The 19100-nt window shown below is 33.4% G+C and overlaps 1 protein-coding gene across 1 annotated transcript; it reads right to left on the bottom strand.

Moving 5' to 3' along the window:
• Positions 1–9479: 9479 nt before the first annotated feature.
• On the bottom strand, positions 9480–17357 carry LOC105108129 (uncharacterized). Its single transcript, XM_011002321.1, has 5 exons — positions 17271–17357; positions 17065–17147; positions 11570–12150; positions 10492–10667; positions 9480–10321 (listed from the first exon to the last, which is right to left on the bottom strand). The coding sequence occupies exons 2-5, from the start codon at positions 17084–17086 to the stop codon at positions 9871–9873; spliced, it is 1230 nt and encodes a 409-aa protein (XP_011000623.1). The 5' UTR covers positions 17087–17147; positions 17271–17357; the 3' UTR covers positions 9480–9870.
• Between the last annotated feature and the right edge of the window lie 1743 nt (positions 17358–19100).

The raw sequence follows: 19100 nt of genomic DNA, 5'->3' as shown, positions 1-19100 counted from the left end.
ATTATTATTATTATTATTATTATTGTTGTTGTTGTTGTTATTATTGTTGTTGTTGTTGTTGTTATTGTTATTGTTATTATTGTTGTATTATTGTTATTTATAATTTGTACAAATAACCTCCCTGTGGTTCGACCCCGGTCTTGCCGGGTTATTTATTACTTCGACACTCCTGCACTTGGGTGAAGACATCAATCTTTTAGTCGTGTCATCCTGCATGCCCGCACGCACTAACACACGCCAACATCAAGACTGCCTATGCACACCAATACGCCATATGCTCCTTCTTCGGCTGAATACCTATAATTAAACCGGGTTGACCCACCACGTCATCAGTTAGTTAACAACCACAGTAGTAATTCTGCACAGTCACCTTCCACGTCACCTGCCATGTCAGCTTGAAATTCCACGTGGATCTGTCACGTCATTAGTTGTGGGCCCATGTTGCTTACTGTGTGCCACTTTATCACGCCACGTCATCATCTTGAGTTTTGATCTGGTGCAACGCAGGCACTATTTCAATTGACACGCGTCTTCATCTGCATTATCCATTGGTTTAAAATTTAATTGATCAGATCTGAGCCGTCTGAAGTCTGATTTGGGTTATTTCAGAGATGTTTCCAATATTTTTAGCCATTCCAGACACAATCATGAACTCCGATTTAGCAAATTCTAACTCTAAAGTTAGTGAAAATGGAAAATGAAGTAAAAGCTGCTGGAATTGAAAAATTTGATGGGATAGATTTTGGATATTATAAAATACAAATTGAAGACTATCTATATAGAAAGAAACTTCTTCCGCCTTTATTGGGAAGCAATCCAGAGAATATGCAAGAATAAGATTGGCTAATTCTTGATAGACAGGTTTTGGACATTATCAGGCTATCCTTATCAAGAAGAGTTGCTCACAATATTACAAAAGAAAAATCCACTGCAAAATTAATGGAAGCCTTGTCTGGGATGTATCAGAAGCCCTTATCAAATAATAAAGTGCATATGATGAAGAAGTTATTTAACCTAAAGATGACAGAAGACACCTATGTTACATAACATCTCAACAACTTTAATGCCATTACAAATCAATTATCACCTATTGAGATTGAGTTTGATGATGAGATTCACGCACTTATCACTTCCAAGCAATTGGGAAGGTATGAGAACAGTTATGAGTAACTCAACCGAAAAATCCAAACTAAAATATGATGATATCCGAGATTTTATTTTGGCTAAAGAAGTACAAAGGAAAGACTCAGGTGAAAGTTCAAGTTCAGGTTCAACTCTTAACATCAACACTCGAGGGAGGAGACAAGATAAAGGCTTATCCAAAGACAAATCAAAAGTAAAAGCAAGTCTGAACCTAGAAAGCATGTTGAAAGCTGGAATTATAGCAAACTTGGTCATTACATGAGGAGTTGCACAAAACTAAAAAAACCTAAAGGTAACTCTACGAATGCTACCACAGATAAGGTACAAGATACTTTGATTCTTGTTGTACAAAGCCTAATTGATGATTGGATTTTTTATTCTAGTGCTTAATTTCACTATACACCACACCATGAAATGATGCAAAACTATGTCACTAGAGATCATGGTGTCGTCTATCTGGCCAATGGACAACCAATGAATATCATGGGCATAGGAGATGTACAAATCAAGATAATGAATGGATTATATGGAACTTATAAAATATAAGACATGTTCCTAGATTAAAGAACAAACTAATCTTATTGGACAGCTTGATGATAACAGTCATTCAATCCTTTTTTCTAGAGGTATGTGGAAAGTATCAAAGAGAGCAATGGTTTTAGCTCATAAAAAGAAAACTGATAACCTGTATATGACCACAAGATTTGCAGGCATTATTGCCTTTACTAAAATAGAAAATCAAACACAACTATAGCACTATAGACTTGTCATATGAGTCAAAAGGGGATGAAGATACTTCAATCAAAGGAAAAGTTGCTAGAGTTAAAAAAAAATGTTAATCTGGACATTTGTGAAAGTTGAATTCTTGGAAAACAAAAGAAGCTCAGTTTCTTAAAAGTTGGCAAGACCTTAAGACCAAGAAAGCTAGAACTGGTATACACAGATTTATAGAGACCTTCTCCAGTGGCATCTCTTGGAGGTTCTTGGTATTATATGACTTTAATTGATGATTTCAGTAAGAAGGTATGGTCTACTTTTTGAAAAATAAATATGATGTGTTTGAAACATTAAAAAAATGGAAATTTATGATTGATACTGAATTAGGTTTAAAGCTAAAATACTTGAGATTTGATAATGGAAGAGAATGCACTGAATCAGGTTTAAAGCTGAAATGCTTGAGATTTGATAATGGAGGAGAATACATTGATGGAGGTTTCAAAGAGTATTGCACTATCAATGGTATCAGAATGGAAAAGACCATTCCAGGGACACCACAACAGAATGGAATTATTGAAAATATGAACAGGACCATCAATGAACGAGCTAAAAGTATGAGGTTGCATTCAAGGTTACCTCAAACATTTTAGGCCGATGTAGTTCATACTATAGTTTACTTGATCAACCGAGGACCATCAGCTCCTTTGGAGTTTAGATTACCCGAAAAAGTATAGAGAGGAAAAGAAGTACAATGGAGAGGAAAAAAAGTACTCTCTCATTTAAAGGTCTTTAGGTGTGTTTCCTATGTTCATATAGATTTTGATGCTCATAACAAGCTAGATGTCAAATCTAAGAAATGTTTCTTCATTGGTTATAGGGATGAAGAATTTGGATTTTGATTCTAGGATGATCAGAATAGAAAGATTATCAGAAGCAGGAACGTGATCTTTAATGAGAAAGTTTTGTACAAAGACAGATCAAGTGTAGAAACAAATATGGCTGATTCAGATACAAATCAACAAAAATCTAAATTCATAAGATTAGAAAGGCTTTCTGATATTACAGAGTAGAACAAAAATCAAAAGTCTTTATAAGAATATTCAAGCACATTTGTATCAACTACTACATAGGAAGATACAGAGCCAAGTGAACCTATTATTTATGTTCACAAGTCTTCAAGGACTGTAAAGCCTCCACAATAGTTCACACTTTTACTAAATTATATTTTACTGACAGATGGTGGTAAACTGCAAACTTATGAAGAATCATTACAAGATGAAAACTCAATCAAGTAGGAGTTAGCCATAAAGGATGAGATGGATTCTTTGTTGAAGAACAAGACTTGAGAGTTAAGCACACTATTTGAAGGAAAGAAAGCTTTGCAAAATAAGTGGGTTTACATAGTAAAGACTAAGAATTATGGAAGTAAATGGTTTAAGATAAGACTTGTTGTAAAAGGGTTTCAATAAACAAAAAAGATTGACTACTCTAAGATATTTTCTCAGTTGTGAAGCTCACAACAATCAAAGTTGTTCTAGGGATAGTAGCTGTAGAAAATTTACATCTTGAACAACTAGATGTAAAAATAACATTTTTTTCATGGTGACTTGGAAGAAGACATTTATATGTAACAACCAAAGGGGTTTACAATACAAGGAAAGGAGAACCAAGTCTACAAGTTAAAGAAAAGCTTATACGATTTAAAGCAAGCTCCAAAACAGTGATACAAAAAGTTTGACAACTTCATATATAGTTCGAGGTACACAAGATGTCAAGTTGATCATTATTGCTTTGTCAAACATTTTGACAACTCCTACATCATTCTACTATTATATGTAAATGATATGTTGATTGCACGATCCAGCATTAAAGAGATTAACAAGTTGAAACAAAAATTGTCAAAATAGTTTGAAAAGAAGGACCTAGAAGCTGTTAAACCAATACTTGGCATGAGAATCATTAGCGATAAAGACAAAGGCATGTTAAAGCTTTCACAAACAGAGCATGTTAAGAAAGTTCTCAACAGGTTTAATATGGATAATGCTAAACCAGTAAGTACACCTTTGAGGAATCATTTCAAGTTAAGCAAAGACCAGTCACCAAAAACTAAGCTAGAATATGGATACATGGATAAGATTCCATACACCTTAGCTATCAGCTCTTTGATGTATGTTATGATAGTACCAAACAAACATTACCCATGTAGTGGGAGTTGTAAGTCGGTATATGAGCAATCCTGGAAAGTAGCATTAGGACACGATAAAATGGATCATAAGATATTTAAAAGGTTCCTTAGAGACTTGTCTTACCTTCATAGTTGGTGGTTTGAAACTTAAAGATTTTGTAGATGTTGATCTAGTAGGAGATGTTGATAGTAGAAAGAGCATTGCAGGATATGTATATACTCTAGGAGGCACTGCTATTTCTTAGAGTTCTACCTTGTAAAAAATCATGGCTCTTCCAACAACAAAAGCTAAATATGTTGCAGTCTCAGAATATATAAAAAAAGATAGTATGTAGTGGGAGTTGTAAACCGGTATATAAGCAATCCTGGAAAGCAGCATTAGGACACGATAAAATGGATCATAAGATATTTAAAAGGTTCCTTGGAGATTTGTCTTACCTTCATAGCTAGTGGTTTGAAACTTAAAGATTTTGTAGATGTTGATCTAGTAGGAGATGTTGATAGTAGAAAGGGCACTACAAGATATGTATATACTCTAGGAGGCACTGTTATTTCCTAGAGTTCTACCTTGCAAAAAATCATCGCTCTTCCAACAACAAAAGCTAAATATGTTGTAGTCTCAAAATATATAAAAAAGATAGTATGGTTGCAGAGTTTCCTAAAAAAATTAGACAAGATGAATGGAAATGGTACTTTGTATAGAGACAGTCAGAGTGCAATCTTCCTTACCAAAAATCCAACATTTCACTCCAGGACTGAGCATATTCAAATCAAATATCACTTCATCCGACAATTGCTAGATGATGAGCAACTAATGTTAGAAAAGGTCTATAGAAGTAAGAATCCAACTGACATGTTAACCAAAAGAGTTATACTTGATAAACTGAAGTTAGGTAAAACTTTGATTGGTCTTAAAGGATAAAAGATAATTTTATTATTTGTCTCCAAGTGAGAGATTGTTAGCAAAATGGAGATAAACAATGTCCCACCTCTACCATGTACAAGTGGGAATAACTAGTCTCCCACTTAGCACATAATGGAGACTAAGTTTAAGGCATGAGTCATGGCATGATTTATGGCCTTTGCACCCAACTTAGTGTGTGTGTGTGTGTGTGTACACATATTCAATAAAGAGCTACATAAGAAGAGAACATTGAGAGCACAGAAAGCAGAAGAAAAGAGAGAGCTAAAGTTAGTAGAGTTGAGTTGAGCAGAGTTTCTCCTCCTCTTTATTTATATTGTTTCTTTGATTGATTAATACAAACTAATAGCTCTGTAGAGTAGGTAAGTTGTCGGACCACATAAACTTGTGTGAGTTTGATTTTTGGAATGTCCTAACAATTTCTAACAGATGAAAGCCTCCTCAGACATGAAAAATTATTGTCATTTAATTTATAGTAAGGACCTCTAGTTCTCTCAACTTTGATGGTGAGACTACCCAACTTATAACAACATATACCATCCATTTATCAGTACAAAGTTTACAACATGTACATCGACAATTTGAAATATGAGAATAGAAGATATGAAACCTTGATTCTCAGAGCAACCAAATAAATTATTTTAAAAAATAAGTTAACACTCTTCCATTCTTTGAAAGGCAAAAACAAGGATGCATTGAGATACAAATCCCCCAATGTCAAATCCTTTGCAAATTTGACGTGGACAAGAGTGATAGATAAGGGGGATTTATTATAAGTTAAAACCCTCAAAAACTAATAACATCATAAATATAGAGAAAAACTCTCAAAATAGTTAATTTAATTTTTTTCATGTCTCCATTTACTAAACACAACCGTTTATATAGAAAAAAAACTAGAAAAATATCATAATAAAGAATATGAGAATAAAAATAGGAAGATATAAAATTAACTAGAAAAAAAATTGTTTTCCTAATAAAGCTCTTATTTCAATCTCCCCAAGTTAGAACAAACTTGCCCCTCAAGTAATTTAGTTTTCAATGGCAAATTGTCCTCCATCAAGAATATCTTTCTCTTAATGAGCCACCACATCATGGATTCCTAAGACATTTGTGTGGACCACATCATCATGGTTTCTTAACATAATGCATGCTTTAATTAATTTGTGCAGGCTATCCTATTGTGGATTCTTAACATAATATCTTTGTAAAAGTCATTTCATCATAGATCTCACCTCTAAGATTTTGAATTACAACAATTAATATAGATGAAAATAACACACTAGTTTTTGGATTTTTTTTTTTTTTTAGGGAAACATCCTCATTCCTTTTTATATAAGCTCATCATGTTTTGCAACTTTTTCTAGCCATGATTGTTTTGCAGAACACAACAGAGCAAATAATCATCAAAGATCATTATGTTCTAATACTAATTGATGCAAATATAAGTGAAAGAAAATAGATTTATTACATGTCAAAATTTTCAAAGACCAATAACACCATAAATATAGAAAGACTCTCAAAATACCTTCTTTTATTCCTCTATATCTGCATTTGTCAAAAGCTATTACAACTCTTTATATAAAAAAAGAAAAAGTACAAAATCATAAAGTCAAATAGTCTTATTAACTCAAAGGTTTAAAATCTTGTTTGTTTTGACATTTTAGAAGTTTTTTTGAAAAAAAAATTCTTCGGATTAATTTTTTGGGTGTTTGTCAAAAAAAATTGGTGCTAATATCAAAAATAATTTTTTTAAAATAAAAAATATTATTTCGATGTATTTTCAAGCAAAAAATATTTTAAAAAATAACTGCTACCACAATATTAAATAGGCTCTAAGTTATTAAGTGAGGTCTCAATAATAGTTTTTTATATTACTCTATAATATATCATCTCAATTAAAAATCTTTTGGGCTTTAAACTTGTATTGACTTATACTACCTTATGCTTAATTTTATTAATAAGAATGGAGAATGAAGTAGTGTTAAAGAATCATTTCAGCCTAAAAGTTTAAGCTATTAGGTGATTTTTTAAAAATATTTTCTTATTATTCTCTAGTATACACTTTCAAGTGAAAATCTTTTGGCCTTAAAACTAGCACAAGTCCACAGTATCTTGTGCTTGATTTTATTAATTAGAATGAGAGTGATGAAATTCGAACTCACAATCGTTAAGTTAACAAGGTTCTAATACCTTGTTAAAAAATCATTTAAATCCAAAAGTTTAAATTAGAAGGTGAGGTCTCGATGCTATTTTTTTATATTACTCTTTAACACATAATAATACCAAATGTTAAAAAATAAACTGAAAAAATATTATATTCAAATAGAAAAAAGAAAACTAAAAGTATCATAATACCAAATGAGAAAATAAAAATTAAAAAGAAACAAAATTAACTAAAAAAATCTATTTTCTTAAAATATATCATGTATCAAAATTGAATGCTCGATCACTCGTCCCATCTGCAGATCAGAATCCTCATTATTGTGTTGCTTGTATGTAGAACAAGGAAATATCATTTGGATGATTGATCCAAGCTTTGATCTCCAAGAGGCTAATCATCTCTTCCTTCAAACAACCATGACAATGGCACCACTTGTCAACCAAAGCCGAAGTCGCCGCCAACATCCACACCCATCTTTGCCTCATTTTCATTGCTCTTCTTGCTGTGGTATCTCTTTGATATGTGCCTTTTGTCAACAGTCATTGATGTTATTTTATTTTATCTCAAAGAGTTGGAATTATTCAAGGAGCCTTTGACTTGGTCAATTTAATTGTCTTCTTTTCCGACAAACACTCGTTTACCAAAGCCAACGAAACCATCAAACAAGTACCAGTCATAATAACAAACTCTATGTCCGAAATATCCTTAACTTCGACTATAAAATAGATGCTGTTACAGGGTTAAATTCATGAAGGTATAGGTTGACAAAAGTGTTGATGGACAGTAGTTGCAGGGTGGCAACCCGCGTGATAATAGTGAAAATCAGCAATATGCGTGTGCAGCAGCACGCAATAGTTAGCAGCAGTAAGATGACGAGAGCTGGAGACTTGGACGATAAATTGTCCAAGGCTCGATAAAACAGTGTTGGAAGGACACAATGGATGGTGTTGAATTCAGCAGCACTAAGAGATCGGTAATGTCAAGGAATTTAGCAGCAACGACAAAATCGGTACCAAGGGCAAATGATACGTCTAGGCGATAGATAGTCCATGACTAAATGAAATACGCTATTGGCATGAATGGCAGCACGCATAGGCAATGGCAACGTGCGTGGCAGATTCGGCAGGATATGGGTTGATGTTCGACAAGAATCATGACTTGGACGATAGACAATCCAAGGCATGCAGACACCTATGCTAACAATGTGGGAGTTGGTAAAAGGGATAGCTAGCTTGTTAGGTGGCAGGCTATGGAAGAAGCAACAGTTGCGGGCAGTTATCGGGAGTCATTGGCAGTTTTTCGAGAGGCTAAACTAACCAAAACATGGCTCATGTCTAGGGAGGTAGTTATGTTCTATTATTCCATGTAATAGGCTGTACATAGGGTGTTGCATGCAATGTTCTGGAAGGCAGTAGAACACTTGTGCATGGCACACACACTAATAGACTTTTATATCTTTTGTTGACGAGAAGAATGAAGGTTGGAAATGTTTTCCTGCAATATCTTGTGTGCTAGGTTTTGTGCACCTTCACTTATGTATTTTGCTTGTCCATGTAACGGGGGAGAGTGTGGGAAACCTCTTGATGAGAGAAACACTCAGTTGTTAGCAAACACAAGTAAATAGGTGGGGGAAGGCTGAGCCTAACGAGGCTAGACTGTCGCGCGAGGTCTCTGAGATGAAAAATTAACCCCATGACAAATGCCATGAGATGAGATCCCTTCTTGCTCTAAATGTTATGTAGAAGCACGCATTATGCCCTATCTGAAGTTTAGGATAACCAGCTTGCATCCCCCTTTCTTTAATACAAATGCACACACTAACATAAAACTCAACTTTGAAAGTGAACTCATAGTGTAAACTCGATGTTTCGCGGATTTGCACCTGGCTCGGCCAAGTCATTGGATCAAACTCACCAACCTGGCCGAAACAAAGGCTGCCTTCTTATACCAGGGACACGATTCCGATCAATTATTTGATCACTTAAATTGTATTTTCTTCCTTGGTAGAAAATAAAGAAAATAAATTAGTGCCTCCTAATTTTGGATGAGGAATTAGTTTCAACCACGGTTTTAGAAATCTAAGATATATAACAATTTATTCATTGAGAATAAATTTTGCAGGATGTAGTTGTTACTGGGGGGAAAAATAAAATTGTAGCATGATTTGAAGCATAATGAAAAGAAGAAGAGCACCTTTCCTGTTTCCTCGTTCGTTCCCGTTCCATTCAAAATGTCTTAATGCTTGATTGCTAGAATGATAGTACTTATTCAACAGACCTATTTTAACCATCAAAACCCCAGATAAAGCCCAAAGAAATTCTCGAAAACAAGTAAAAACACGGAGTCAGAAATTGGGACAAGCAACTCTATCCACTCTCATTAGATATGCATAGGAAACCGAATTGTCCCCGTCTCACAGGTTATTTATCATAAAGATAACTTAGCATGTCCATGCATGTCAAATGCATCATCCTAACTAGCCATCCAACATTTGTTCTCCAGTCAACAAGAAAGTCAGCTTTACAAATTGTAGCTCCCCTACCACTTTAATGTTTTCCCAAACTCTCCAAGAATTAAGCCAACTATTTAAATTTTGTTCACTAGGAGACAAATGATAGAATTAAGCCAACTACCTTCCTTTCCATCTCTTTTTTTTTCTTTTGTCATTTTTTTCTACATAGTACATCCTGATAGACTATAGGATGCGGAGAGGAAACCTAAACAGGTTTTCCATAATCTTTGTCAGGGAGATGCCCATTCAAAGTAATGACAGCGTGCACCTCTAGTGGCAGTCCAGTTGCCACAACCAAAGAACAGGCTACCTTGCTTCGGTCCAGGCTTTCGAACCATTCCTTTGCTGCTCTTCACACCACAGAAACAGAAGGGGTGATATGGGAAAACAGGAATATGAATTTCCTTAAGCTTACGAGGCTGGTGTGGTGCAAGGGACAGGTTCTCAGCGGACTGCTTGCATGACAATGAACTGTCAGTTGTCTGCCACATCAGTGAGTTGGTGATAGAGAATCTGATGCCCCGGCGCATAAGTAGAGCAAGCAGACGAGCGGTATTTTTGGCATCATCCAGCCCACAGTGAGCACGGCCCTGCCAGTGTAGGCCTGCCATCTCAACAGCCTCCTTCAGACATCTTGCACCACCAAATATGTCACGGAAAGGAACTTTTAAGTTGATCCATCTGGAAAATGTTAAAAAAAAATTGAAATCATGTTAACGACTTTCAACATGTCTGCCAAAAAATAAATGCAACAGAATTCCAGTTTATTCACAATGAAAAATAGCTAGCGCAGAAGATTAATACATTTATAATGGGAAGGTTTTTAATCAAAAGGCTAATATATCATTTACCGGTTAAAATAAGGAGGCTTCCTGATCTTCTTGAATCGGCACTCAGATTCCAACATCACTCGACAATCCCAGTTCGACCATGTCACCACAGCAAATTTGGTGTTTTTTATCCCTTTATTCTCAAGCCATTTATCATGCCTGAGGAGTGCCTCACTAAGAGTAACACCTCTGTCCACCTGGAACCACACAGAAATACAAGAATAAGATAGAGGTCAAATGAAGTTCATCAAAAAAGTTAGGCAAGAGAGATTAACATAAAGCTAATTCTAAGAAACTAGTTGAGGTAGGAAAACGTTAAAAAGTATGGCCAGCTTGCAGAAAAGCAAAGAAATGACTCATATTGCAAAACCTGAGAAAAAAAGGACAGCACTTGCCACTAACTTCTACCAATCCACAATGTCCCTTCATACCTTGTGTGCTTCATTGCTCTTTTCAAGCACAATAAAATGCTTCAATATCGATTTGAGACGAAAAAGAAGACTTCAATGAGCCTAAAAGTACTAGTGTTTATATCGCATTGTCATAGAACATTCTTTTATGACAACATTCCAACTTGGGACAATTGTTTCAGTCCATATCCAACTTTCATTCTATGCCAAGCCCAGTGAAACCAGCCCCTGACAATGTTGAAACCACAGATTGCTTTGTATTTGGCATGGAATCAATACCCCACTACTGAATAAGTAGACCAAATGGAAGTTGCACCTGAGAAATTTTATATTACTCCTGGAGTAACTAGCAATACTTGCTCCATGAAGAGAGTGGTAGATACAAGGAAGAGATAGAAAGCAGAGGGAGTACGTAAAAAAATGTTTGTGTATGTGGAAATAAAAAAAATCATCTTTTAAGGGTTCCAAAGCAATTTTTCTATCTCTCCATTATGTTTATCCCTCTCTTCATGAAGAATTGGTAATTACTCCTAAAGTAAACTAAAAAATTTCATTGCACACTATTTACGCTTTTAAAGGGAAAGTCAGTCTGCCAAACCTAGTACAAAGTAAATTGAACACCACTCACAACATTCCAAGAGATACATACTTATTACTCTTTTCTAAAAGGTAAGGAATTCCAAGCTAACCTGGATTTGCTGGATACCAGTCAGATCCTTGCAGAAATCACTCAGGAGCTGATTGCAAGTTGGCCGCACATATGTCTGAAAACAAGCTTCTAGTTGACCAGTTACACTGCTCACAATGACAGATGGAAACTCAATTATCTCTTGTGGATGAGGATTTCTTTCCTTGTCGCAAGTAGCCTCAAAATCTATGACCACAAAATATTGAAAATCTTGGAACTGGATCTCAAATGGATAACCTTGAGAAAACATACTGAAAGGAGCATAATGAAATCGAGTCTCCAGAGGAAAGGGATAAAACTGGCTCTCAAAACAATTCATTTGGTGCTGCTGCATTTTTTGAGAGTCCGGATAAAAGGTCGGCCATGAGCCAAAATCATGATGGTAGGCAGGTTTGTTGTGAAATTCACTTGGAAGTTCAAGAAACTCACTGCTTAGTGAGTGAACTGGTTCAACAGCATCCCTGCCTGGGTGAGCACCAATTTCTTCTTTAAACTCAGGAAACCCTTCAAAGGAATTCCCACAAGGGAATCCCTTGATTTGGAGGCATTTTAAGGAGGCCTCACAGCTCCTTTGCATAGTTTCTGGTAAGAAGAAATGAAAAACAGAACACTTGAGACAATTTAATTTTGATAATCTGGTATCATCAACCATATTTAACTATCCTGATAAACAGTAAAACAAGCAAGGGCTGCCAAGTGCGTAAATCCTGGGAAAGACTCCAAGTAATAATGTATCGAGAAAGAAAAGGTGGCACATCATATGCAAATACATAAGGCCCCAAAAGGGGATTGCATAAAAAAGAATACAAAAAAAAATGCTGCTACATGGATAGGGAACTGCATATATTCCTTGCATACTGAAGCAAAGCCTTTGTAGATAATCTGCACCTTCATATCTAGTGATGTGATGACACAACATGTATATAGGAAAAGTAGATAGCCCTGATATTTTCATAAAAGTTCAAATAGTCAGAATGTTCTAACAAAAATAAACTAGATAGCCCTAATTATGCCAGCTCTAGACCTAGAATCCTTATAGAAAAAGTATTCCGAATTAAAATTCATCTAACTAGTAGAATCTATCTACAATTGAATTCCTAAATAGTAAAACACTAATTAAATTAGAAGTCATAATCTAAATAAGAAAAAGAATCCAAATACAATAGGGTAAATAAAGACAATCTATCTTGCGTAGCAACTTCCAGATCTTATTTGAAGGACTTTCCAATCTCCGATCATCATGAAATTTTAACCCAATAGGAAACAAGACTTTTAGAATCTCCTGTCAAAATTTTAATTTGATCCAACGATTGAATTAATAGTTGTGCTTGATTTAGAAAACCATGTCTTTAAACTCCTCAAAACCTAAAAATCTTAACCATTAATGAAATAATACAATATACATTATTATGTCAAGAATATTAAAGAAATTTTCCCACATCAGTCCCCTCTATTTCTAAAAAACTCACCCTTGAGTTATTTGTCAATAATTGAACTCTTCCACTCCAAAGAAACAAATAATTTGAATATAGCATTGTAGCCAACATATTCATGAAGTAGCATGTATTTGACCCATGAACTTCAAAATTTAATTCATGATGCGTACATGCTAAAGAAAAATTAAGATGTGATGTTAAATTTTTTGTTCCTATGAAGTCCACTTACCTCAAACTTGACCTCCTCATCATCTTCCAATATTTCAACTTTGTATATAAAGAAACTTCAAAATGATCTTTCATAATATGAGAATTGTCAGAAATTACCATGTCCTCTATTTTTTTGTTTGAAAGATCTTCATTCTTGACTAAAATATCATTGCTAGCCACTATCTTCTCAAACTTAAGGTCAAAAGATTGAAACTGTTTGTCAACACCCTTTTTGGTCACGTTATCTACAACATAATTAGATAACTTAGATTTTGGTTATCTACAACATAATTAGATAACATAGATTTTGTTTCTCACCAAACTACTCCACAATGAACATAAGCAAATAATGTTTATCTATCCAATATAAAATCTCCTCAAAATCTTGTATAAACTCCAAAATTAATGATCATCTCAAATCTTTCTATTAATGGAGTTAAAGGCTTACCAGTACAAGTTCTATATTCTAGAACTTCAAACCACCATTTTTTAGCACCACAAGAAAATTTGTCTACAACAAGCCATACTTTTTTATAATAAAGAATCTTGTTGAAATAAAAGTAGGCTTCTAACTCTGTTAACCAATTAATAAATCTTTTCTTTGAAAATCTTTCATTATAGAAAGGAATCTCATTGAATTTAGGGATAGATTTAGGTTCAACCTGCCTCAAGGTAAGTCTCTAGGCAAATTTCTCTCCTCTTCATGATCCTTTTTCGCATTTTCCATCAACTAAAGGACCTGTTCTTTAGACAGTGCTGCCACATTCTGCGATAGTCCTACCACAAACTGCTCTAATTGATTATTTTCCGCCTTTTGTGCCCGCACAATGCCCCGGATGACCTCCATTCCTGCATTGCGGGGTAGTTTGTTACCATCTCCATCCATCAGATAGGTAAATCTGCTTTAATAAGAATTTAAGCAGTGCATAGTGTGGATAGAAATTAGGGTTCCCAAGCCCTAAGGTTATAACCATAAACACCATAAACACTATAGAGAAATGGAGAAAATCTCTTATAATTTGAATGTTCTATCACAAATAAACTAGACATCCTTATTTATACTAGTTTTGAAACTAAAATCCTTATAAAAAAAGGATTCTAAATTAAAATTTAACTAATTAATAGAATCCATCTAGCATTATGATTATTAAATACTAGAATAGTAATTAAATTAAAAGTTCTAATCTAAATAGGAAAAAGAATCCAAATACAAGGTAAATAAAGATAATCTCGCACAATAACTTCCGAGCCTTATTTGAAGGCCTTCTCGATCTCCGATCATCATGAAATTTTAACCCAAAGGGAAACAAGGCCTTCAGAATCTTTTATTGAAATTTCAACTCAATCCAGTGGTTAGATTAAAAGTTATGCTTGTTTACCAACTGCATATTGGACTTTTCTTAAGCTCTTCAAAACCTAAAAATCTTAACCATTAATGAAATGGTACAATAAATATTATTATGCCAAGAATATTGAAGAAAATGTCTCATGTCACATGAGCATTTTCGACTACCTTTTCCTTTCTTCTAAGATAACCAAAAACTTTACTAGAGGACACCAAGGGAATGAAATCCAACCACAAACTAAGAACTTTGATTGCAAGAAATTGATCTGCCAAATCTATAATAAAAGAAACATCTTCAATAGATGGCTTTTTAAACCAAACGTGCAGAGTTAAATCCTAAAAATAAGTCAAAAGCAACTCTTCCCCTCAGAAGGCTTCCTTGTACATCCCCTCTAGTTTAGCCAAAACAACAAGGTTCAGAAAAAATTCTCTTATTCGTACACAATTTTATAGCCCTTCAAGTGAACACCTCACAATCTTTAGCATTCCAAGTAAAAGATACATCCCATGACACACTTTCTAAAGAAAAAATCCACATAATAGATAACCAAAGCCTACTTAATCATAGCCAACAAAAAAACGAGATCTAGAAATAACTCCTTTTAAGTGTTATGGCATCAATTAGCTCATCATTCAAACCACAAGAATGCATCTAGATACCAAAGCACAATTATATGAATTTAAAACACCTAGGTCTTTCCTTTCTACCAAACATAAATCACATACAAAGTGCACATTTTAGACATGCTACAACTAGTAGCTTGGCCAAGTTGTTTCTTACAAACAAGTCATTTTGCGTAGGCACACAGATTTCAAATCCAACTTTCTAGTATAAGATCAAGACACAGATAAGTGATTTTCCGATTAACAGATGGAGACATGCAGGCTTCAAGGTCTCAAGTGGTCTCAACTGTTTATCTCTCATGAAATGAAAAATTGGCTAGAGAGGAAGAGGTGAAACAAACTATTGTGAAGATGGCAAAAGAGAAGGCCCCTTGTTTGGCAAGTTTTACTAGGATTATTGGAATACTGTCATGGATGAACAATTAAGGTTTTTAATGGATTTTATTTGAATGAGGTTGCATGAAGGAGAACAAACTTATGTTTATTACACTAATTCCCAAGATATCCTGTTATCAAGGGTTTTGGACTTTTTAGTTTACTAATGTGCCTGTGTAAAATTTTAACTTAGGAGCTAATAAAATCTGCAAGGTATACACATTAGGCTCATGCTTCTATAGTTGGGAACTAAATTGGATGTACTTTAGCTAGTCGGTGGATGACATTAGAAGGAAAAGTAAGCAGGCATAGTTGTAGAATTGGGTTTTGAGAAGGCCATGATCAGGTAAATTGATACTTTCTTGATGATTCTTAGAAAGTGAGGATGATAAATGGAGGGACTAGGTTGAGTTATGTCCTTAAGTGTTATTGATTATTGTGAAAGATGAGCCTTCAATCTCATGTTATTCAATGCTACTCTACAAAAAACAAATGGTAAAACTTAGATTCAACATGGATGTCATTTAAAATCCTCATCAAGGTCAATTTATTAAGGGGATTGACGATCCTGCTCAATCAGACCATCTCATCAAAAGAATTTATATTTTAAGCACTTTAGAATGACAAGTGTTTTTGGAGAAGATAAATTAACATAATGTTTTCTTCTCTAAAAATACACATTGAACCAAATTCCTCATGGCTAAAAGAACAGATTGTTTCACTAATCTTTTATATTTACTATATAGTTATAATCACAAGACACCTGTTATGGCAGCATTTATACCAAAATCACATGCAACTCTGCACCGATTGTACACACCTAAAGCAACACATGACAGGATCACGATTAAACTGGTACAGGACCATGCCAGGGCCAGGATCAAAACTCTTCGATTCAACAATCACCAAACCATTTTCTGAACCTAGGCTCTAGATGTGGAAACCTACATTGTGCATCCACTCAACAAGTAATAAAGTTCAAGTCACACAAATGCACAGAACACCACCACTCAAGTGTTTAATTCGAGTCTCAAATTCCTCATACGCCTGAAATTTCACACAATTCCTCACTGACATCCAAATCTCCACAAAACATAAAATCACATATCCTCCACTCGAATAGAATTTCTAAACATTCAGGTAGCAATCACTCCACCAGCAACCAAATCAAAAACTAAACCCTCAAACTCCAACCATGTCCCTCAGCAACACCACAACACATTCACCAACCTTGTTATGCCTCAAAGCTAAACGACACAGCAGTGATGATCACAAAGTAACCAACACTGAAAAAACACCCAAGTCTCCATCTTTACCATTCAGTCCTCCATTATAAACAAAACCCATTATAGAGAATCAATCAAAAAATATTATTGCATCAAAAAAACAAGATAACACAAACGCACATATAATTGAACTAACACTCAAAATAGATTAAAAAAAATTCAAAATTCAGAAAAAAAAAACCCAGAAGAGAAAACACGACAAAACAGAGCATAAACATACCTTTACTTTCAAGGGCCATCATGATCTTGTGTATAATTAAGATCCACCAGCACGTACATGAGATCTTCCTCTGTTTAACCCACCTATACACACCAATCACAGAGATTAATTACTTACAAGTATAAATATACGGCTCTTAATACACCAAATATTTCACTTTTAGTATCAGCAACGAGAGAAATCCAAGAGAGAGGAGGAGAAGATACCTGGTGTGATTGGAAGATGTAAGAGACAGGGAAGGAAGTTATGCAGGTTATGCTTATAAGATACTTATATATGTGTGTTTATATATATATATCTATATAATTTTAATTATCAGTGCAATATATAATTATATTAATGATATGTATTTTGTTTTTACCAGAAAAAATTACTTTTTCTGAATAATTAATCATTGACTGCGGTCCTCTTTCATAAATCAGTTTGTTTTCATATTAGAAATTTTAAAAATATTATAAAAATAATTTATATTGCTTTGGATTTAAATAATTTGCTTAAAATTTAATCAAAAAATACATTTAGATTTAGTAATAAAAATTTAAGATTATGTGTAAAACTTATTGAGAATAAATTTTGAAGGAAAATAATAGTACGCATGCAATTATGTTGCTGCTTGATTAAAAAAAAAAACTTATTACTGTTTTTAAGCACTTTAGTTGTGGGGGCGCAAGTAAGACAAAAAAACTAAGAGTGAAAAATAAATAAATAAATAATTAATTCAAGTTAGAAATTAGTTTAAGATGTGGTTTATATGTTATTGGTTAATTGGTCAATCACATCAATATTGTTAGGAGATTTTTAAAAAAATATATCTATCATTTTAAATTTTTTAAAAGTCTAATCAAATTTTTATTAAATTAATTGAGTTAAGAATTAATTTATTAGATCATTCATATTTAATCAAGTTAATTTTTATTTATTTTATTTTAAAATAAATTCAAAACAAGCTATTAGATTTACTACACATGTTAGATAGAGTTCAAGCATTATTTATTTTATGTTTAAAATTGTGTTTGAATGTGTTAAAAATATATGTTGATGTTAAAAGAAAATATAAATAAAAAATTATTTAATTATTTCAAGAAAAATATTTTAAAAAAAATATAATATATCAGCATACCAAATATACTTTAGTAACATTGAGTTTTACCATTTCAATTAATATTAGGGGAGTTTGAAATTTGTATTTTTTGTGAAATTTGTATGACAATAAAAAAGAAGAAGAAAAAAAATACAAAATAAAATGATTTATTCTTTTATTTTTTTAGAATATTCGGAATGCAGTATAAATTATGTTTTCAAAAAAATTTAAATTTTTTATTAAAAATTTATTTTTTTATATTTTTTGATTATTTTGATATATCAATCTTAAAAAAAAAAATTAAAAATTATTTTAATATATTTTTAAAAAATACAACTACACTTTTAATTATTCACTCAATGTACTAGCATTGTACAGGGTATCAGGTTGGATGCGCGAACCGTGCAATAATTGAGAGCTTGGAATTCTGATCATGGGAAGATTTTTGTTTTTGCAGTAGGATGGATTTTTTTTTTGTTGTATTGCTGGGTCCTACGAAGATTTTTTTTTCTTGCACGGATTGGTTCTTTTTTTTAAGAAAAGATTTTTTTTGGATATATTAAAAAAAAAATCCAATCATTTAGTTGCTGCCCTTTATAGTTAAATACTTAAATAGACACGGTATGGATTATGAAGATTAATTGATGATCAATGGAATTATTTATAATATATTTTGAAGATTGCTGGTGTATTTAAACATTTACAATGAACATTAATTAATTTCATGAATCATTAAATACAATATTAATTTGATAAATCCTGATTAAACCAACCATGTTTTTAGTAATTTTAGTTACTCGACAAGGCTAGCGTAAAAGAATTAAAAATAGAACTTTAATGATTTAATAAAAATAATTAATTTAAATTGACTCGTTGACTCAGCTAGACTTCGAATACCCTTCTGGACACAAAGAAAACCACAGTGGACTTTTCTCCCAATTGGACCGGGTTTTCC

This window comes from Populus euphratica, unplaced genomic scaffold (genome assembly GCF_000495115.2).
Source record: "Populus euphratica unplaced genomic scaffold, PopEup_1.0 scaffold182.1, whole genome shotgun sequence".
Taxonomy (NCBI): domain Eukaryota; kingdom Viridiplantae; phylum Streptophyta; class Magnoliopsida; order Malpighiales; family Salicaceae; genus Populus; species Populus euphratica.
The sequence above is the reverse complement of the archived record's forward strand: the minus strand, read 5'-3'. Positions and strand labels throughout refer to the sequence as shown.